This window comes from Oryx dammah, unplaced genomic scaffold (assembly GCF_014754425.2).
Source record: "Oryx dammah isolate SB20612 unplaced genomic scaffold, SCBI_Odam_1.1 HiC_scaffold_27, whole genome shotgun sequence".
NCBI classification, from domain to species: domain Eukaryota; kingdom Metazoa; phylum Chordata; class Mammalia; order Artiodactyla; family Bovidae; genus Oryx; species Oryx dammah.
In genome coordinates this window covers 14,064,473-14,086,124 of record NW_024070211.1, presented here as the reverse complement: position 1 = coordinate 14,086,124, position 21,652 = coordinate 14,064,473, and the positions used below count along the sequence as shown (strand labels likewise).

Below are 21,652 nucleotides of genomic sequence, written 5' to 3'. Positions count from 1 at the left end.
GAAGGGAAAGGCTACCCCCTCCAGTATTCTGACCTGGAGAACTCCATGGACTGTATAGTCCATGGGGTTGCAAAGAGTCGGACGCAACTGAGCGACTCTCACTTTCACTGTCCAGGGGCTAATTGCAACAAGAAGTTACAAATAGCCGGCACAGTGTCAGGCCCACAGAGGCTGAGCGGGTCCCTCTAGGTCACCCCCACCCTGCCTGCTATGCTCGTTGTGTCTGGCTTGGCAGGACCCCAGTTCAGCAGTATCCAGGTGGCATAGAGCCCACCTTGGGGTGGGGGAGGGTAGAGAGAAAATCCAGTATCCCAGATGGTGGGAACACACTTATCCTCTGACTGCCAGTGTGCCCCATGCCTGCCAGTTATCCCAGGCCCTCCCCAAGGGACTTTCCCCCACACTCTGGAGTGGCTGCCAGGGCTCTTAGCCCCTAAGGCCTGCAGCAGCAGTGGGGGGTGTGTGGAATTAAACCTCAGAGAGAATTTACCAAGGGAGTGCCTGGGCTGCCTCCTGTCAACCCGGAGGGACTGTGTCTGAACGCAGCCTTGATCAGGAGGTGACAGGACTGATAGGTAAGCCAGACAGGTCTCTAATGCACCAGAGAAGTGGAGGAGGTTGCGTCCTAGGGTTGGGTGTGTGTGGTTAATTATATACCTGTGTGCCCTGGGCAAGTGTGTATGTCTGTGTGTCAGTGACTGTGTATGGATGTAGTTTTGTCTGTATGTGCGTCTGTGTGTGTGTGTGTGTGTGTGTGTGTATGTTTACAGGGAAAAGGATGGCAGAAAAGGAACCAGGTCTTCCAAATAAGGAGAGGAGGTGCTACGGAGAAGTGGATCTGGACTGTTTCTCTACAGGAATCACACGTGCACACTGTCTCGGTCACATGCTGGCTCCAGCCGCCTCCTTCTCTGCAATGATTTTAGCCCATAAGAACTCCAGCTGGTATGGGGAAGGTGAGGGGGGCACTGGGAAGGCCTCAAGGCCAGGGCCCCATTCTGTGTCATCTCCATGACCCAGAACTAGAACAGCCCACACCCCAGAGTAAGTCTGAAAGGGGCCCATATTCAGGCAGATGACACCTCCCCACATCTGGCACTTTGTCTTTATTGTCTCACATGACTCACATCAGCTGTCTTAGGTTGAGATCATTATTTCCATTTTACAGAAAAGAAAACTGAGGCTCAGAGAGCATAAGTGACTTGGCCAAGGTCACACAACCAGTGAGGAACAGAGGCAGGAGTCTAGACCTGTGTGATCCCAGGGTCTGAACTCCTTCTGGTTCATCACACGGGGAACTATTAAACACTTGTTTTATTGGGCAAGCATTGATTGAAGATCTCAGAGTGGAAGCTCTTTGAGGGTGGGGTCTATGCTTGTCCTTTCACCATTCATTCCCTCAACATTTATTATCTCCTATGTATCGTGCCCTGCCTATTTAACTTATATGCAGAGTACATCATGAGAAATGCTGGGCTGGAAGAAGCACAAGCTGGAATCAAGATTGCCGGGAGAAATATCAATAACCTCAGATATGCAGATGACACCACCCTTATGGCAGAAAGTGAAGAGGAACTAAAAAGCCTCTTGATGAAAGTGAAAGAGGAGAGTGAAAAAGTTGGCTTAAAGCTCAACATTCAGAAAACTAAGATCATGGCATCTGGTCCCATCACATCATGGGAAATAGATGGGGAAACAGTGGAAACAGTGTCAAATTTTATTTTTGGGAGGTTCCAAAATCACTGCAGATGGTGACTGCAGCCATGAAATTAAAAGACTTACTCCTTGGAAGGAAAGTTATGACCAACCTAGATAGCATATTCAAAAGCAGACATTACTTTGCCAACAAAGGTCCGTCTAGTCAAGGCTATGGTTTTTCCAGTGGTCATGTATGGATGTAAGAGTTGGACTGTGAAGAAAGCTGAGCACCAAAGAATTGATGCTTTTGAACTGTGGTGTTGGAGAAGACTCTTGAGAGTCCCTTGGACTGTAAGGAGATCCAACCAGTCCATTCTAAAGGAGATCAATCCTGGGTGTTCTTAGGAAGGACTGATGCTAAAGCTGAAACTCCAGTACTTTGGCCACCTCATCCGAAGAGTTGACTCATTGGAAAAGACTCTGATGCTAGGAGGGATTGGGGGCAGGAGGAGAAGGGGATGACAGAGGATGAGATGGCTGGATGGCATCACCGACTCGATGGACGTGAGTTTGAGTGAACTCCGGGAGTTGGTGATGGACAGGGAGGCCTGGCGTGCTGCAATTCATGGGGTCACAAAGAGTCAGACATGACTGAGCGACTGAACTGAACTGATTTGTGCCAGGAGATCCAATGGTGAATGGATGGACAAGGTCCCTGCCTTTATAGGACTCATAATCCAGTGGGGAAAACAGATGACATGTGGGGAAACAGACAACATATTTTCAGAGTAATGAGTGCTAGGAAGGAAATGCAGCAAGGCAATGGTATCAAGCGAATGGAGTGGGGTAGATGGGCCAGGAGGTGGGGGGAGGGGACCTGCTTTAGAAGTGTCATCATGGAGGCCTCCAGGAGGAGGTGATAATAGAACTATGATCTTCCTGATGAGGAGTCAGCATGGGAAGTGCTGGGAGGAGGAGAGTTTGGAGTTTTCCAAGAACAGCAAGGAGACCTGTGTCACCTGAGCTTTCTGTGGGGGTGAGGTAGTGGCTGTGGAGAGGCTTAAGGGCCAGGTCATGCAGGGCCTGGAAGGTCACGGTGCTCAGGGAGGTGGGAAGCCATTGGAGGCTTTAAGAAGGGGTCCCTTGATTTACATGTTAAGAAGATGGCTCAAGGACTTCCTTGCAGGCCCAGTGGTTAAAACTCTATGCTTCCAAAGGATGCATGGGTTTAATCCCTGGTTGGGGAACATGGCCAAAAAAAAAAAAAAAGGTGGTTCGGTGAGCTCCGGAAGAATGAGAAGTAGAAGTGGAAATCTGGAAATTAAATAAGAGAGAGTTCAGGTATCAGATATTGGCAACTTGGACCCTGGTGTTGGCAGTGGGGATGTGAAGAGTGACTAAATAGATCTGAGATATTCTGGGAGGTAGAAGCAATAGGACTTGCTGATGGTCTGTATCTTGATGTCTGAAGTGAAAGTCTTAGTTGTTCAGTTGTCTCTGACTCTGCAGCCCCACGGACTGTATGTAGCCTGCCAGGCTCCTCTGTCCATGGATTCCCTAGGCAAGAATACTAGAGGCGTGTAGCCATTCCTTTCTCCAGGGGATCTTCCTGACCCAGGGATCGAAGCTGGGTCTCCTGCACTGCAAGCAGATTCTTGACCATCGCCACCAGCGAATAATCCCATCTTGGTACCTACTACATAGTAAACACTCAGTAAATATTTGTTGAATGAGTGAAGGCATCTTCTTCATGCCAGGCTCTTGTCCACATCCTCTAGTATAAGACGTGTGTAAAGATCCTCCAGGACCCTAACGTTCTTCTCCATCCTCTGCCCCAGGGGCTAGAGGCCAGAGAATGCAACCCCAAGTATTGTACACAAACCAGACACTGACCTTCTGGAAAGATTTAGTTGTGCTGAGATAAGTTGCTTCAGTTGTGTCTGACTCTTTGTGTCCCCATGGACTGTAGCCTGCCACGCTCCTCTGTCCATAGGATTCTCTAGGCAAGAATACTGGGGAGGGTTGCCATTTCCTTCTCCAGGGGAGCTTCCCAACCCAGGGATCGAACCTGCATGTCTTCCATCTCCTGCATTGGCAGGTGAGTTCTTTACCACTAGCACCACCTGGGATTTAGCTAGGCAGCAACTAATCCTCCCTTTTCTCCCTAACTTATAGCACCAAGAAAATGACAAACATTCAGCTTGGGTTGCCCCAGGATCCTAACTCTTTTGGCATCTGCAGCAGGAGGGATGGGAGCTAGATATGCAGGACATCCTGCAGGCAGAGAGGGTTGGCCCGTCCCATCTTTTCCAGGATACCCCACCAGGATCCATGACAGCCAGAACACTGAGGTATTTGTCACATGAGCTCTGGGACAGATCCTGGTAGAGGACTGTCATATAGAAGTGGGTGTCTTTGGGGACATGTTATGAGCTCCCGATAGGTGTCTGAGGTGGGCGTGGGTGTCTGGAAGAAGACTTTGGTATCCAGAATTCTGGATTGCTGTAGGCGCCTGGCTGGGTGGCAGTGAAGGGCAGAGGCTGAGGGAGGGTTGCTCCTAGGTCCCACCGGCTAGAAGGAAACCTGGCCAGGCTCTGGGCCAAATAAATCATTGGGAAGGGAAGAAGAACATTTTCTCATCTGTTTAAAGGGCAACGAAGCATAGCGGTGGCGGGCCCAGCGGGAGGCAGGGCTGAGACCAAGCGCACAAAGCTGGGGTTGTTCCCCCCTCGACCCTCTGTCCCCTCCTGTGCTGTCCCACTAAGGACTGTGCTGCCTTTTGCCTGGGCCACTGGTGATGTTTACTGTTAACAAGGATACAAATTAATTGGTAATCAAAACTATTTTTAAAAGGCCCTCTTCAGGGGCATAGCTCTTGTTAATCCATGTTTTTAATCCGAGCTCATTTATACTGTTTCACAGATAAGGAAACAGAGGCTCAGAAAGCTGAAGGGTTTTCTCAAGGTCCCCCAGCGTGGCACTGTGAGAGCAGGCAGACTGCTAGATGGCCTTGTGGGATCAGCCCCCTCCATCCCATCAGAGGTCCCAGAGGGGCCCCCAGAGGGCTGAAGGGCTGCAGTCACGGTCCTTGTCAAGTCTGTGCGGTGGGCACCCATGGGAGATGTCTCTTCACCCCCCACAAGCCCTCTGTGCTCAAGCTCTGGCCGATACCCCTTACCTGGCCCAGGTTCTGAGCCAGGTTCCCTGCAGGCCCTCCTGGGGCTAAGACTTGTTGTTCCCACCCCTGCCAGGGCTATCAGAGAAGTAATTTCTCTTCAACCAGCTGGATTTGAATATGGAAACGATTTGTGATTACTCCAAGTCCTCCTGGGTGGCATTATCACCAGACTGAGTGTAGAAGGGCAGGGGCTCCTGGAAAAGGAGGTAGGGAAGCCCCAGTGCAGAGAGGCACCTTGAGAGAGCCTTCTGGCGGTTCCACCTAACTCAGCCTGCTTCTGCACAACCCCTGGGAGGTCCTGCTCTCTCCACCCTGCTCCCACAGGCCCTCCTGCCTTGCTGATTTCCCCACCCTGCCCCAGTGAACCCCCCAAGTATGGGGTACCATCTCTGTCAGTCCCTCTGTCTGACCACCTGTCTCTCCTACGGCATATGTTTTTGTGGCTGTAAGAATGGGGTCAAGAACTCTGAGGGCTATCAAGGCACAGAGAAATAGACAAAAGCCTGCTGTCTCTCAGGAGCCAGGCCTCCCAATCCCCTGCACCCAGCTGCATCCTTGAGGAAGGGGGAGGGCCTCAGGGATCCAGCTGCATCACATCTGCAAGAGACCTTCCCTGGGTTTCTCTGGGCTCTGGGGCTTTAGTATGCTAATATCATGAATATTCATAGGGAGGAAGGCAGGCTCTGGGTAGGAGTGAAGGGGCTGGAGCTGTGAAGGACAGGGGCCTTACCTCGTCGTGGGCATCCCGTGTCCTGAGCACTCTCCTCACCTTTGCCCATCTCCTTAGGACCTCAACTCCAGCCACCCCACTGCCCGTCTCTGTGCCCAAGTAAGGAGGCCCAGGATCACCCACTGCCCTTGGGATGGCTCTCAACACACCGTGCAGATGGCAAGGCCCGCTTGGGCATAGCTTTCCCCTCTGCAGCTTGAACCTCCAAACCTAGAGACCTGGGGTGTGCTTGAGGGTGCCCAGTAAGAACCCAGGAGCCCTGCCTGCCGGTGCTAGGCCCAAGGCACAGGCCTCCTTGGGCTCTCGCTGGGAAAGGAAAGGTGCCAGCCCTCCTGCCGGCTTCATCCAACCTCATAAATTCCCTTAAGGTGACAGGTGAGATTCCTTCATCACCCCTTATTACCTCCTTCTATTAAAGTTGATAATCTCTCACAATCACTCATAACAAATGTCACGGAGACTGCTGGAGAGGCGAGAGACGGAGGGAGGGAACAGGGGGCTTTTTCTCTGGTACTGTCCCCTGGGAAGAAGTGGTCTTATCCTGCCCCATATCCAGGAGACACAAATTCAAGGTGCTCCCGTAGAGAGGTGGGGTTGGGATTGGGTGGACTGGGGACTTCCTTGCTCTCCAGGTTTGGCCTCCTCCTGATCAGAGAATCTTCAAAAAGTAGAGTTCCTGAAACCATCCCACCCTCACTGCAAAGCTGCCCCCTGCTGGCTACTCCTCTGACCAGAGCCCTCCGATTAACCTGCTTGTCTTTGGAGGAAGTGGTGTGTCCCTGGTCTGCCCACCTTCCTGGTGGCAACAAGCCCAGGCCACAAACCACCCCACCAGGGCCCCGAGTGATGGGCACCTCCCTGAGTGCCATCTTTACCATGTGGGCTCTGGCCCCACCCAACTGTTCCTGGGTGCATTGCCAGGATGGGGAGGGGGTGGGCCTGTAGGTTTCTGCTGCTTTTACACAAACAGATGCAACATGGGGGCGCCCCTGGCACAGGGAAAGGCACTTGAGGGAATAGACAGGCACTCAGGAAAACATGTAACACACCGCACACGTGTAGCATCCCCGTGCCTAGGGACATGCAACACGGCCCAGTTTACACAAGAGTATGCACCAAACCGAGCACACTGCAGTGAACATGTGTGGCTCCTACATACAAGTGATGCGCAGCATTTAGCACATACGTGGCACTTGGAAGCTTGCACGTATATAGCATCCTTACCCACAGGAACAAGCAACATGCATGCAGGACCTGAGCACACGTTAACGCACCGTGCATGTGCGTGGTGGTTGCATGCGGAGCCCCGCAACATTGCAGGGCACACAGAGGGCACCTGTATGCATAAGCATATGCAAAGTTCAGCGCACACGAGTGGCGCCCGCATGCATAGGGATAAGCAATTTGCAGTGCACACGGGGAAATGGGGGTGGTAACGCTTCAGCCCTCAGGGTCCCAGAGACTCTGGTTGCGCGAGATGCCTCGGGCCTGGGATATCTCCGGAGTGGTGTTACGGATCGCCTCATCCTGCGATCCAGGAGGCCGAGGGAGGGGCGGGGGCTTACCCGGGGCTTCTCCCGCGCCGGCGCCGGGGGCCCAGGGCGGGGAGGGGGAGGGTGCGCTTGGCTCGGCTGGCACTGCTCCCCCTTTAACAGGAGGCGGCGCGCGTCGCCCCCACCCCCTTCACCCCCCTCCCGCCCCTTCTCCCGCGGCTCCTCGCGCCCAGCCCGGCGCGCGCCCCCTCCCGGGCCTGGCCCGCGCAGGCGCCGCGTCCCGCCTCGATCGTCACTCGGCCCGGCGCGCGCTGCGGGCAGCGGCCGGAGCGGCCGGAGGAACCCGGTTTGGCCGCGGCGGCGCTCGGAGACCGAGGAGGATGCGGCGCCGGCTTTCAGAGCCCTGGGCTGCGGCCGCCGCCCGCGAATAGGAGGCGGCGCGCGGCGCGGGCGGTGCTCAGGGCGGGGGAGCGGGGAGCCGGGGGGTGGGGGGCGGCGTGGCGAGGAGGCGGCGGCAGGAGCCCGCGCCCGGCCCGGCGCCCGCCCGCCCCGCGCGGCTCCGCGGCGCCTTTTCTGCACCCGCCGCTCCGCGGAGCGGGAGCCTCGGCCCTCCGCGAGGCTGCAGCGAGCTGCCCCGCGCCCGGCCAAGCCCCCGCCTTAGGGATGGCAAACTTGCGCCCCGTGGCCGCCTCCGCCAGCGCCGGCCCCCGCTCCTGCTGCTGACGGCGCCCAGGTGAGTGCTCGGCCCCAGACCGCGACCGGGCCCGCACCGAGCCCTCCCGGCGCGGTCCCGATTTCCTCACCGGCCCGGACTAGGGGCGCTCCCCCAACCCACCTCTGCTGAATTCTCCCCCTCCCGAACTGAGTTCGTTCAGCATCTATTTACCCACTCGCATCTCTTTGGGAACTTACAAGCCTGGGGCCGAGGTCCCCTTCATCTCTGGTGAGTCCCTTTTCTGTCCCCCTCCTCCTTACCCATCTCTGCCAAAGCCCCTCGCCCTCGTCCCCCAGCTCTGACCCAGACCTCCCCCATCGTTGCCTCGAGTCTTTTCCCGATCTGAGCCTGGATCCGGGGTTGCGCCCCTACCCTTGAATAGAATCCCTCTCTCCAACCTGCAACTCGACTGTGTCTCCCCCGTTAATCTCCCCTCCTCGTCTGGGGCTGAAGCCTGCTCCTCCCCTCCACTTCATCTCTGCACAGAGTCCTTCCTGTCCCCGTCCATGTCTGCCCAGAGTTACTGCCTTTCCCGGCGCCGGTAACCCGACCATGCTTCCCCCTCTTATTTCTGCCCTGATTGCCCCCTCCCCCATATCTGCCCGGGCGTCCCGCTATCCCTCACCAATCTCTGCTGCAAGTCCCCTCCCCCTCAGCCTGGACTTGGGGCCGTGTCCCCCATGTCCCCCTCCGAGCCCCCTCCTCTCCAGCCTGGGATCTCGACTGGCCCCGCATCCCTGCCTCCCTTGTCCATCTTTGGTCAGAGTCTCTCTGTCCATCCCCCATTCCTCTCTTTCCACCCCCGGGGCATAGAGCTGGGCACCAAACGCACCCTCCTGCAGCCCCGGGGGCTGGCACAATGGCGGGGCGGGGGGTGCGGGTTGTAGGCTCTGAAGTTGGCGGCCACTCCCGCAGTCAGCTGGGTCCGAGGGAAGTCCTCCGCGCCACGACCAGTGCGGAGCGGGCGAAGGGTCTGGTGCCCGCGGGGGGAGGGGCTCCCGGGCCAAGAGATGCTGCCCGCTTGCCCGCCTCGCCAGCTGCCGGCCGGGCCCCTGGGCGTCCTCTGGCGCCCCCTGCCCGCAGTCCTGGACCCGCCGCCCCTTTTCCTCCCGCGGGCAACCCTAGGTTTCCGCAGCCCGAGCATCAGCGGTGGCTGCGGGACTGGCACTGGGAAGTCCCTGAGGAGAGGAGGTTGGTGGGCGAGGCCGGGTGCCCCCTCGTGCTAGCAGTGCGGGAACAGTCCTGGTTGTCTGGCCATATGCTCTGGGGATGGGGTGTGGGGTGGGCAGGAGGGCTTATCCCAGGAGCCCTGTGAGCCCCCAGGTACAGACCAGCAGGACTGGCTCCTGGATTTGAGGTGGTCTGGTTGGGATTGTTTGGGCTTGGGCAGGTGTCCCCGGGGAGCCTCTGTCTACCCCATGGCAGTACCCACTAGGTGGCGGGGGGGGGGCGGTGTGCCAAAGGTGGGCTCTGTCTTGGGCCTGACATAGGCAGTGGGGAATCCACTTGGCCTTGCCTGGGACAGAAAGGGGACCTAGGGAGCACCCCTGGAGCTGCCACAGGGGTGAGGGTCAGTGTGGACCCTGCAGGGTGTGCCCTAGTTGTGGGAGGGGGGGGCTTGAGGGAGGGTCTTCCCTGGACCAAGACTGACAGATTTCTCCCCTCTTCTTCCCTTGTCTGCCTTCCCCTCCCCTTTTCTTTCCCCCTCCCCCATCACTCTTCAGAAGGAGCTAGGTCCAGTCTAGGGTGGGTGTGTGTGGCAGGCATTTCTCTAACCCACAGTGAGGTCCCAGCTAGTCCCTGCCCTCTTCTTTCTCTCCCAACCTCCAGGAAATGGAGCTGAGTAAGTAATTAGAAACTCAGCTTTTGGTTGGGTGACCTGGGTTCAAAACTGTGTGACCTGGGCAAGCTATATAGCCTTTTTGAGTCTCAGTTGGCCCTCCATAAAATGGGTCAGTGATAACTGCCTCATATATCTAATCGTATCTAATGATATTAGGTAGATTTGTACAGAGAGTCTAGCACCTAATAATGCTTGACAATGATAGGTGTGTTGGGCTATTTCCTCTTCAAGGCCAAGGTCAAGCCCCTCTCCACTCCACACCACTCCTAATCCCAGAGGAGAAAGGCAGGACAAGTTCTGTGACACTGTTCCAGCCTCCAGGATAATAAAGCCAGAAAACAGTTCCAGGGCCCATCATGATGGGTCCAGGGAGTCAGTGACCATTAGTCTCTCCTACTCCTCACCCATCCTTCAACATCCCTGCTAGACTCCTGTGTGATCAGAGGGGCATCAGTGAAAAGCCAAGGCCTCTGAAATACTGGCTCAAGTGCAAAGGCTGGGGAGGTGGAGGAACCCCAGCCAAGGTCCCCCAAGGTAGGCTGCCTCTTAGTGGGGGCCCACGCGGGGAATCAGTCCCAGAGGAGCAAATGGGGGCACAGAAGAGACACTACCTCCCCCGGAGGGAGGAAAGATGAAATCAGGAACTTTCCAGGGCAGTTAGTGCTCCAGGTCAGAGTTAGGGGGCAGCTTGGCTAGAGGGCCCCCAAGAGCTGGAAGAGACCTGGCTTTGGCGGGCAAGGGGCAGAGAGAAGGCTCGAACCCATGACGTTCTGCTGGGCCGGAAGCCCTCTGGGCAGCGTGGCTGGGTCTGGGGCCCACCGGGGAATCGTAGCTTCCCGCCTGCCCGGGCAACCCTGACATTGGGGAACAAAAGCTTTCGGTTCCTGTAGCAACGGCGGCTCCAGCTGCTGCAAAGTTCCGGGAGGCGGGCGGAGGGCGGCTGAGTCACCGACCCCTCCCCCGCCGCCTCCACGGCACCGCCACCCCCAGCCCGGGGGGCTAGGGGACCTCATCCTAGAGGTGTGCCGGAGGGCGCTGGAGCCCCCGCGTCCTCAGACTCTGCCCGCCGAAGAGGGAGGGGCGGCACTGGGGAGGGTCGCCCCTCCCCTGAGTCTGGCCCGTCGGCTCTCGAGGCTGGATGGAGGGTGTGTGCCCTTCCGGGTGCCAGAGCTCCGCGAGAGGGGTCCTTGAAGACCCAGCCCCCGGCCGGGGCCAGGGCGGGGTATCTCGAGGCGCTGCGTAGGGGTCGCCGCCCGCGTGTCGGCCTGGGCTTGGCCGCGCAGCGAGCGCCGGGGAGGCGGAGGGTGAGTGACGGGTAGGCGAATTGGAGCTGCCAGGTGGATAAACGCGACGGATGTGCGCGCGGACGCGCCCCCTCCCCCATCCGCCGCCCCTCCCCCGCCCGCGGCCCGGGGCAGCCGGCTCCCACCGCCCAGCGCCCCTGCTTCCGGCCATCGGGAGGCTAGGGGTCGATCCCAGGGATCCCGAAGACCCAGCTCTTTGCCCTGAGGTGCCCCTCCCCGCCGCGCTACCCACCATGCCCCCTCCCGCTCCAGTCTGGTCTTGGTCCTTCCAGCTGCTGGAAAAACCTCGGATTCCCTCACTGGTGCAGAAGGGACGCCCAGGCCTGTGGGGTCAGGGAGGAAGCGGGCCTGAGTGTGCTTGGAGAGAGGGTGGGATTCTCACGTTTAGGGCGGCAGAGAGGCACGCTGGTGAAGGGAGCCTGTGGCTGGAGGAGGGGGTCTCTGAAAATGAGATGACTCCAATCAGCTCCTCACCCCTCTCAGCCCAGAGAGGTCTTGAGGGAGGTGGCCTTCAGCTTATCCCCTCGGTCAACCTCCGGACCCGGGAAGTTCTTCCTCAGAGCTGACCTCCATACCCCTCCTGTCCGCCTCTGTGCATGGAAGGTTTGGTGGTCTTCCTGGACTTGCAGGTGGCAAAGCTACCCTGAGGTTTAACCCAAAGAGCCTTCAGAGGCAGCAGCTCTACTCTCAGCAGGAAAGAGGAGAAACTGAAGTTCTGAGAAGGGGGGTAAAGGGGAAAAAGATGGTGTGAAGGGTCTCCCACACAGACTGGCTCCAAGTTGGGAACCCCAGGGCAGGGATTGGGTCCCTGCTCCACAGAGGGAGAAACTGAGGCTCAGGGAGGCTACTCATAGCTGGTGACCATCTGAGCTGCCTGTGAGACAGGGGTCCTTCTAGGTCCCTTCCCAGGGGAGGCAATCTCTGACCCAGCTTAGAATTGGGCTCCTGGCCTTGTTTTGTGGGTGGGGAGTGATATAAAGAGGGACCCCTAAAAAGTCTTACGTCACTGCAGGAACAACACCTAGGGTGAAATACCAGAATTGATGTGAGGGGAGGTGTCTGAAGGAGACTGACTGGAGTAGGGGGTTTGGGCAGGGTTTAGAGGTGGCTCAGTTCTGGAGAAGGCAGGCTGTGGCTCTGAAGGATAAGAGACTTAGTGCTTTTTGGCAAGTTGGAGCTTACGGAGTCTGCAGGAGCCAGGGAGTCTCAGGAGGTGGGACTGGAGGCCTGAGCCACTGTTTCAGGAACACCAAGGAAGGAGCAGCAGGTCAGATCCTGCGTGCTACTTAGCTGTCATAGGCTGAGCTTCAAAGAACCAAACACCTGTGTGTGTGTTCACAGTAGAGAGTACATTTGCATCTCTATGCATGTGTATGAGTGTCTGGCTCTTGACAGCCTTGTACATGTGAGTGTGTACACCTCGTGTGCATTGAGTTCACTCATCTGGGGTTTACGCTGATTTCTGTGCATGTGTTATCTTTTCACATGCAGAATGCCTGGCTAGACATGTGTCTGTGCATCCATGCTTTTGTGTGTATGTCTGCAGGGCACAGGGGTGTTGGTGAATTTGTGCGTGGAGATTCCCTGATCTGCTCTCAGTGGGGGAGACAAGGCCAGTTATAATGAACCCCCTCCTCTCCTCTACTGAACAGTAGCCATGGCCTGAATTTTGCAGCCTGCTTAAAAATAATTGGGGGCAGCAGGGGGATTGGATGTCACTCACCGTCAGCCACTGGCTTTTGCGGGGCCTGGTGCCGCAGCAGGCTGGCTGGGCTGGACGGTTGATTTGGGACAGGCACGATGTGGAGCGAGAAGGCCAGGGGCCTGGTCCCTTTTCTAGCTCTGAGGGCAGGTGGAGTAGAGGCGCAGCCTATCCTGGCTTCTGCTGAATAGCTCCAGGAGGGTCTTTGGAGGAGGGTTGGGGCGATTCCTCCCCAATCAATGCTCCTGCCTGGAACCTGCTTCCCCTCCTGTCTGTGGCCCAGGATGGGCAAGTGTGTGTCTGTGGTCGGGGCCTGGGGTCTGGCTCAGAGTGGCAGCACATGGGATCTGGGGCAGTGAGGCGTTCCCTGGAGGCTGCACAGGGTTTGGCGTTCTGGGGTTCTAATTCCTGTCCATAGCCCCCCACCCCCTCACTGGCTCTGGCCACTATTTAGACCCCTGAACAGCCACAGCTCCCTGGGGGAGCAGCTGTGTCCTGGGACAACCTAGCCACACCGTGTGAGTTATCCTAGGTTTGTGTAGAGCTTGGGCCTGAAGCCTGAGTAGCAGGGAAGGGGACAGAGCAGGAGGTTATGGGTGGATGTAGGAGAATCCGGGCTGGGGCCTCAGTTCTTGGACTCCAGTCTCAGCCTGGCATCTTTGGGGGTGATCTTGAACACACTGCCTCCCCTCTCGGAGCCTCATCTTTCTCCTCTAATGTGGAACAAGCAGACTCTAGGGGCCCATCCAGTGCTGTGAGCTATGCTTCGGGCATGGGGGAGGGAGGCAGTGTGGATCCCTTCTGGGGGCAGGACTGGAAGTGGGTCTCAGGCAGCCCAGGTGCAGCTCTCTGCCATCTGGACAGCTGGGGTGGAGGCTGTGGGCAGTGGCTCTGCCTGACCTGGTAGGTGAGAGACACGTGCAGCGCCCACACATCCCTTGTCCACAAGGGGGTGACTGCTTTGTGTGTCCGTCAACTCGGGTCCTAATTACCGTCCCGTGCCTGGAGTCCATTCAAAGCTGCTGGGAGCTCAGCTTAGTGCTTTGGGGGGAGGTGGAAATCAACGAACTCTGGTCTCCCCACCTTGAGCTTGAAGTCTCATGAGATGAGCGAGCTAGCCCTAGGGAGACAGCAGGGGACAGTGGTCTCAACTGGATGACACAGACTTTCAGGAAAGGGCTGTGGCAGCTAAGAGCAGGGAGACGGCTCGGTGGCCTCCCTGGGTCAGGCCCTAGAAGGCCAGGAGCCAGGCCTTGGAGGATAACCCTTGGAGGGGAAGAGGAGTTAGAGGGGAGCAATGTACCCATTTTGCAGATGCCTCTCCCACTGGTTTCCAGCAGGAAGTCCACACAGCGGTAGTCATGACTTTCATGCCTGCGATGCCCTCCCATGGGCACGGCTCAGTCCCTGGCACACGGGCGGTTAACTTCTCCCTTCTCTCCCACTCAGTAAAGCAGAGTGACTGAGAATGACATGGTTCCGGGAATAACCTTGATTTGCTCTATTTATAAAAAAGCAAATTGTTGTCAAACATCACTACTTTGACAATTACTGCTGGATTGTGTATGACACGCCTCACAGCCGATCACGACACATTGCGACTCTGAGCAGCGCTGTGCTGGAGAATAATACAAGCTGCGTGGTGGGGCTGGGGCTGGGTCTAAACATCAGCTGAGATGCTGGAGGTGGATGGGACTGATGGAGGAACGGTATAGTCATAGTCACAACTAATGTTTCTTAGGGACATATGAGATTCCAGACCACCTCCTGCATGCTTTGGTTTAAGAAGTCAGGGAACTGGGGCTCAGAGAGGTCAAGTCTGTTGGCTTAAGATCACACAGGTGGCCCTGGGTGACTTAAAAGAACCTAGTCTTCGCCACGAGGCTACAACCTGCAGCAGGCCACAGGGGAGTCAGAGCCCATGCTGGCTGTGCTCGGGGCCACTGACCACTGTCTCTCTCCACAGGGCAAGGGACATAGGATGACCCCAGCCTGTCCCCTCTTACTATCTGTGATTCTGTCCCTGCGCCTGGCCGCCGCCTTCGACCCCGCCCCCAGCGCCTGCTCCGCCCTGGCCTCAGGCGTGCTCTACGGGGCCTTCTCACTGCAGGACCTCTTTCCTACCATCGCCTCGGGCTGCTCCTGGACCCTGGAGAACCCAGACCCGACCAAGTACTCCCTCTACCTGCGCTTCAACCGCCAGGAGCAGGTGTGCACCCACTTCGCCCCTCGCCTGCTGCCCCTGGACCACTACCTGGTCAACTTTACCTGCCTGCGGCCCAGCCCTGAGGAGGCGGAGGCCCAGGCGGGGTCGGAGCTGGGGCTGCCTGAGGAGGAGGAGAAGGAGGAGGAGGAAGCCGCCGGGTTGGAGCTGTGTGGTGGCTCAGGCCCCTTCACCTTCCTGCACTTCGACAAGAACTTCGTGCAGCTGTGCCTGTCGGCCGAGCCCTCCGAGGCCCCGCGTCTGCTGGCGCCCGCGGCCCTGGCCTTCCGCTTCGTGGAAGTCTTGCTCATCAACAACAACAACTCCAGCCAGTTCACCTGTGGGGTCCTCTGCCGCTGGAGTGAAGAGTGCAGCCGCGCGGCCGGCAGGGCCTGTGGCTTCGCCCAGCCGGGCTGCAGCTGCCCCGGTGAGGCGGGGGCCGGCCCTGCCGCCACCACCACGCCTCCGGGTCCGCCTGCTGCCCACACCCTGTCCAATGCCCTGGTGCCCGGGGGCCCTGCCCCACCTGCCGAGGCTGATTTGCACTCGGGGAGCAGCAATGACCTGTTCACCACGGAGATGAGATATGGTGAGTCTGAGCAGGGCCCAGGTGAGGCGGGGGTGTCTGGAGGACTGATGATGCCCATCTCAGCAGATCCTGGGGTGTTCATGTGGTTGTCCACCAGTGTGCCCTCTGGGTTCTGCCTTATCCAAGTGTGGGAGTCACCAAGGTGGATTGGGGTGAGGGTCAGACCTCCCTCTGGAAGAGTTTGCAGTCTGGGTGGATGAATGGGGGCACAAATCAAGCAAAGGAGCATGATAAACCCAGGGAGGGGAGCCCCTAGCTGGGCAGTCAGGGAAGGCTTCCTGAAGGAAGCGATACAGGAGCAGAGATGAAAAGGACAAGTGGAAAAAAGCCAAACCAAAGCAGTGGTGAGGGCATTCCAGGCAGAGAGAGGAGTGTGTACAAAGGCTCAAAGCTGGGAATGACTGCAGCAGGCCTTGGCATTGCAAGCGGACAAGGTTGCCTGGAGGCTGGAGTAGGCAGGGTGCAGGGACATCTTCCTGCCCACACGGGTCAGTGAGTTTTGCCTGTGGCCCCAGGGTCAGGGCAGAGGAAGGAGCAGAAGAATGTGAAGAGGCCTAGCTTCTTCGAGGCTGCCTTGGAGGGCTGGCCTGGCTCAGCTCCCAGAATCCCTTGTCTTTCCCCTCTGGGCCCACGTCTTCTGGGACCAAGGCCACCAGCTTCTGGAGCTTCCTGCTGAGTGGGCAAAAGCTCTCTGAGCCCTTGAGTCCTGCCTGCTGCCCCTCCCACCTCAGCTCCCGCAGCCACGGCCACCTTCTGCCGACCCTCCTTCCTGCAGCTTCAAGGCCCCAAGACTCTCAGCTGGGTCCTATGTGTCTGCTGAATGGGTCAGGGACTGGCCAGGGGGCTCAGGACATGGGGGTGGGAGGGAGGAAGATTTGGGATGTGGTTTCTAGCTCACTAACGAGGAGTTCCCCCACCCCCACCCCTTTCTGGGCCTCAGTTTCCCCATTTGGGATAACAAGTGCTGGCCAACCATCGGGAGGCTTCATGCATGGACAGAAGTCAGAAGGGACCTTCTGGGTCAGGCTGAGAGCGTTGACAGGGAGACAAGGGGTCTTGAGTGAGGGCTGCTGGGAGCATTGGAGGAGTAGGACTGCTCCCGTGCCTGCTTTGGAGACAGAGCCCGGAAGTTGGGAGCTGTCTTTGTTACATTGAGTAGATACTGTTTTACTTACATCAGTGTTTTTGGCTGTAAAATGGAAGATAGTCCTGGTTTAATTAGAGATGGTTTATCATGACAATGGCCTCTCCCAGGGCTCTGGGGGAGACGCTTCTCAGCCTCCCCCGTGAGACTTCTGGCATCATGCCCATCCATGGCAAGTGCCCAGTGGCCTTGCTCTGGCCTCTCCCCTAGGCCACCTTGGCCTCTCACAGCAGTCGATGAAGCCATCGGAGTGACAGCCAGTCCGTGGGCAGGCTACGAGCCCTGGAGGCTGGCCTGGGATTTAGTGCCTGCAGGAAGAAATTGAATTTCGCTTCTTTGTCGAACATCAGCAGAGAGCGCCAGGCGTGTATCAGGAGGCCTATGGCTCTTCCTGCCTGGCCGCCACTGCCTGTCTCGGTGTGGGGGCCTCCCCCATTGTGCTCGGCAGAGGGCAGGTTCTTTTGTCTGGCTTTCCCTGTGGTCCGTAGGCCCAGTGGTCTGCAGTGGATGGAGAGAGGCTCTGCCCTCCTGGGCGGGCACCATCCGGGCAGGCTGCCATGTGGAGCACAGAGCCAGAAGCAGCCAGCTGGGCTTGGCTGAAGCCGGAAGCAGGAGTTGGTTGGTAGCTGGGGTGTCTTTAGGGGTCAGAGGGGGCCGGTGACGGGAAGGGCACCATTGTTCCCACCATTCTCTGAGCCTCTGCAGGGTCCTCTGGGACTGAGGATGGGTGGAGGTTGGATGCTGGTTGTCTCTGGGCATGAAGCCTGATATTTTCTCTGAGTAGGCAACCCTGGGCTTCCAGCTCACGCTCCTTGCCCTGCTTGGCGTGTTGCCAGGCTGTTCCATGGGATGGTCTGCAGGCAGGGCTCTTGTAGGGAGTTGTATGGGGGAGGGGTGGTGATGTGGCATCAGTTCTAAGTGGACTCACAGGGCACACTGGTGCCCAGAGCTGGGCTGGCACAGCCCCTTCATCTCCCTTGGTAGGCAAGATATTCTTCCTCTTCACCACCTCTTCCTTTGGGCTTACCCTCTCTGGGTCAAGAGATGATGGGCACTTGATTCAGTTGGTTCCATGGGGTGGGGGGCATCTGAGTTGCCCAGTGGCAACATCAGGACCCGGAGCACTCTGTGCCCAGTGGTGGCATCACCTCGGCCAAACCCTTGGCCTCACCTCCGTGCTTCCCCTCACCTCCTCCCTACTGGGCCAGGTGGACACTTGGACCAGCTGCAGGAGAACTGGCTGGCACACATGGGGCTGCCGGCTTGAGGACAAGATCGGTGGGATGGTGGTGAACAGAAAGCTTGAGATCCCTGTCCCAGCCCCTCCGCCAGGCACCAGGGCAAGGCGAGCAGTGCTCATTTTCTCTGGGGTCTCCCAGGTAGTTTCAACGCAAGGCCAAGCAGGGTGGAGCTGGGTTGGTACTGGGAGAGTGATGAGGCTGGGAGCGGCATGGCTGGGCCCGCCTCAGAACCGAGTGCATTTGACAAGAGGGTACAGAAGCCTGTTAATTTCACGCAAACTGCCTTTGATAGATCTCTTGTTATTTTTGGTGAGTTGAGCCATAAATTTGTGCCATCTTGCTGCCGCAATCTGTTGGGTTGGGGGTGGGGGGGAAGAAAGGGAAGGCAGGCAGGAAGGAGCTCCGCGGAGGACGGGCACGGAGGCTGGCTGAGGCCAGGGCTGGAAGATGGGGTGTAGAGGTGGTACCTGCTGCAGAGCCCAGCTTCTGGGAGCTGGGCATCAACCTGCAGTTCTGCCCACTGATCCTCAACTTGAGGTGTGGCTGCTCCAGGAGACATCTGGGAGGAAGTGTCCTTGCATCCCCTTCCCTCCTCTGCCACACACCCTGCCTCCCTCCAGGGGCACTGTCCCACCCTTGGCCGGATGCTACGGGCAGGCCGTTCCCATCATCCAGGCTCCATTCCAGAGGCATGACCACCAGGTGAGCCTGAAGTCCCCTGAGTGTTGGGCCTGGGGTGGGCAAGAATGGTTTCAGATCCTGCTCTGCCACTGCTGCTGGGTGACTTGGACAAGGCGTGCCCCACTGGAGCCTCAGGACCCCCAGTTCTCTGTGTGTGTCCCTTCCCTGATTCAGCCCCGGTTATGGCCTAGACTCCTTGTCCTGGTATTCCAGCCCCGCCCCTGATCCAGCTGACACCCGCTTTCTCTCTAGTTCTCTCTCACCCTTTCAACCCAGGCTCCTGCTGGCCCTGGAAGCCTCTGCTTTCTGGCTTCTCTGCCTTTGCTTGGGCTGTTTCCCTCACCTGGAATGCCCTTTACCCTGGGTTATCCTTTGCCCCATCCTTCTAAGCACAGCTCAAGCCCTGTCTGCTCCAGGAAGCTGCTGCTCACCTGCCTAACCCAATCCTAGATTGGCTTTCTCCTCGACAGTCAGGCCCTGCTGTCTTCCTTTGACAAGCCTGGTCTAGTGTCAGGAAGAGGGGCCCTACCTGCCTTTTGGGGTGCAGACATGGAGGAGGCAGGGCCTCTCTCAAAGAGAGTTAGGGGGAGGCCCAGCACACATAGTACATTTCCTGGAAGATCCTTCCAGCCAGATCTGTGCTGCTAGAAAGCTGTGTGCTCCCTCATGGGATGGGGAGTGGGACTCAGGCCCCCCACCCCCACCCCAGACCTCTCAGAGGGGACCGAGCCCCAGCCCATCCATCACACATGTCTTTGAGTCTTCATCAGAATGGAGTTTGTGCCAGGCCTTGGAGTGGCTCTGAGTAAATGAGATCCAAGGTGAACTGGACAAACCTGCCCTCTGGTGGGGGAGAGTGACCACTAGTTCAGTGGTGGTCAAGGCCACCGGCTGAAGTCGCCAAGCCCTAGGTTCAATCCCCGACACCACCACTGACTAGCTGTGTGATCACGGGCATATTTCCCCATCTGTGTACCATCACCTATAAAATGGGGAGAGTGGAGCTATTCTAAAGAGTGGTGGTGACGATTAAGCAGGAGAATGTGGGTTAACGCTTAGCACAGTGCCTGGCGCATGGTAAACCCCTAATAAATAGATGTGTGTTGTCAGAACTTAGTGCAATAGGTATAAATATATGTGCTGGATGCCAAGGGAGGAGGAAGAGTGAATGATTAAACCACAAAGGGGTGGGAAGGCTGTCTAAAGAAGGTGATTCTGAGTTGGGTTTTGAGGAGTGAATAGGAATTCACTGGCCTGTGAATTTTTTTCTTTAAATCAAATGGCTTTTTAAATTTAATATAGTAAAAAGAGATACCATATCATCAGTGGAAAAGAAGTATCACTTATCTGAAATAGGAGATAACCAAAGAAAATAAGAGATTCTAGCTTGACGCTCATCCTTTCTCTCGATTTGTTAGAAAAAGAAACCATCAGATACTGGGGATGGTGCTAACGTCTCAGAGTGCACAGACACCTTCTTTCTCATACATTTGGAAGGATTAAAAGTGACATGAGTCATATAGTTTATCATCTAAACCAGGACATTTTCGAGGTTATAAATGGGGGGAGGGGTACGGTCAGTTCCATCAGGGCGGCAGGCCCAAACTGGACTCTCCCCAGCAGATTGGCAAATCGGCACTCTGCGGGAAGGAGGCCTGGAAAGGGGCCCAGTGTTATTTTGTGGCACATTTATGCGCCTCCCCAAGTCATTGCCCCGGGCAAGGGGAAGGGCTTTCAAGGTAGAGGAAACTGCCCTTGCTGGGGCATGGTGTGTGAACGTGCAGGGGACTGGGGGCTATAGTAGACCAGCCTTTACTAGACGGTAGCCCCAGGGGTGGGAGATGGGGGCTGAGGCTCTGACCACTGCCCCCAAACACTGGGACCTCATCCTGTTGGTGGAGGGCCTTAAGGAAGCGAGAAGTTAGGCAGCGTGGGGGAAGAAGGATGAGTCAGACGTAGTCCCTGCTCTCGGGGAGCTCCTGGCCACGTGGGGGACGTGGCAGAGACCCAGCTAGCTCTGTTGGGAGGCTGGGCAGATAGGCCAACAGCCTGGGGAGGAAGTCGTTGGAGGGGGAACTGGCATTCTGGTGGGGTGTATGTACCCAGTTGCCTTGTACTGCAGACGTAGGGCCTGGAATTTATAAGAGCCACCTTCCTCTTTGGAAGCCCTGGCCTTTCCCCCCCACCCCCCACCCCCAGATCCTGATACACTGCTGAGATGGGGAGCCATGGAGGGACACGACAGAACTGTGTTTCAGGGGGTCAGCTGGTGCCTACTTGGGGCTCTAGGGCCGGTCTCAGGGAGGGTGTAGAGAGCCCTGGGAAGGAAGGACTGCTTTGTAGATTGCACTGCTGTCTTGCTGTGGAAGAGATGATTATCGTGGTTATTTTTAACACGTTCATGACAAAGGAGGCTGAGGGGGCTGCACTGTGTCGTTTGGGGCCAGGGTCTGTGGAGCGTGGAGTACCAGGTGTGTGTGATCCTTCTCAGATGGCAGAGCACCTGTGCTCACCCCGCCCGCCAGTACTTGGGGTAAGACTAGAGTGGCCCCGTGCGGCCGGGGTGGAGGAGCCCTCAGGAATATCTGGTGCTTGCTGGATGCCTATCCTGTGTCTGGCAGTTCAGAGCTGGGCCGTTTGTGCGAGAAGGTCAAGGGAGATTGAGATCCTTCCTGAGGGCCCGGGAGAGAGAGGAGCCCAGGATACTCACAGCTACAGCTGGGGAGAAGGGACCTACACGCCCAAACCTCTGTGTAGTCAGTCTAGGGAGGCTTCCTGGAGGAGGTGGCATTTGGAATCTAGAAACTTTTGACAGATTGAGGTAGAGGAAGGGCATTCCGGGAGGTGGGAACACCATTAACAGATGAGTGGAGGGAGGAACACATTTGCATGTTCAAGGGATACCAAGAAGGGGGTGGCAGTTCCTTTTCATTAAGAGCTTATTATGCTCCAGGTGGCCCATATCTCTCATCATTTAATTCTCACGATGAATTAGGAAGCGTCATCTCTATGTTCAGTGGGAAATTCAGAGAGGTGAGGCGACTTGCCCAGTGGCACTCAGCAAGATCAGCCCTGTGTCTTTCTGGCTCCCAGATCTGTGTCCTTCCCACTGGCCCACTTGGCCTCACAGTGAGTTTGGCTGCCTGGGGGAAGGGGAAAACAGGCCCTGACAGGTCAGCAGGGCCAGAGCA

At 57.2% G+C, this 21,652-nt stretch overlaps 1 protein-coding gene across 8 annotated transcripts in view; it reads left to right on the top strand.

Moving 5' to 3' along the window:
- Positions 1 to 7,594: 7,594 nt before the first annotated feature.
- Positions 7,595 to 21,652, top strand: part of ADGRB2 (adhesion G protein-coupled receptor B2) — a 36,495-nt gene continuing 22,437 nt past the window's right edge. For 3 of the 8 annotated variants that reach the window (XM_040227989.1, XM_040227987.1, XM_040227986.1), the window contains exons 1-2: positions 7,598 to 7,772; positions 14,570 to 15,395. In XM_040227989.1, the coding sequence (XP_040083923.1) occupies positions 14,585 to 15,395 (811 nt within the window). In that variant the 5' untranslated portion in view covers positions 7,598 to 7,772; positions 14,570 to 14,584. Of the gene's footprint in view, positions 7,773 to 14,569; positions 15,396 to 21,652 lie in introns of all 8 variants that reach the window. The other 5 variants (XR_005718922.1, XR_005718921.1, XM_040227990.1 and 2 more) reach the window with 3 other exon arrangements.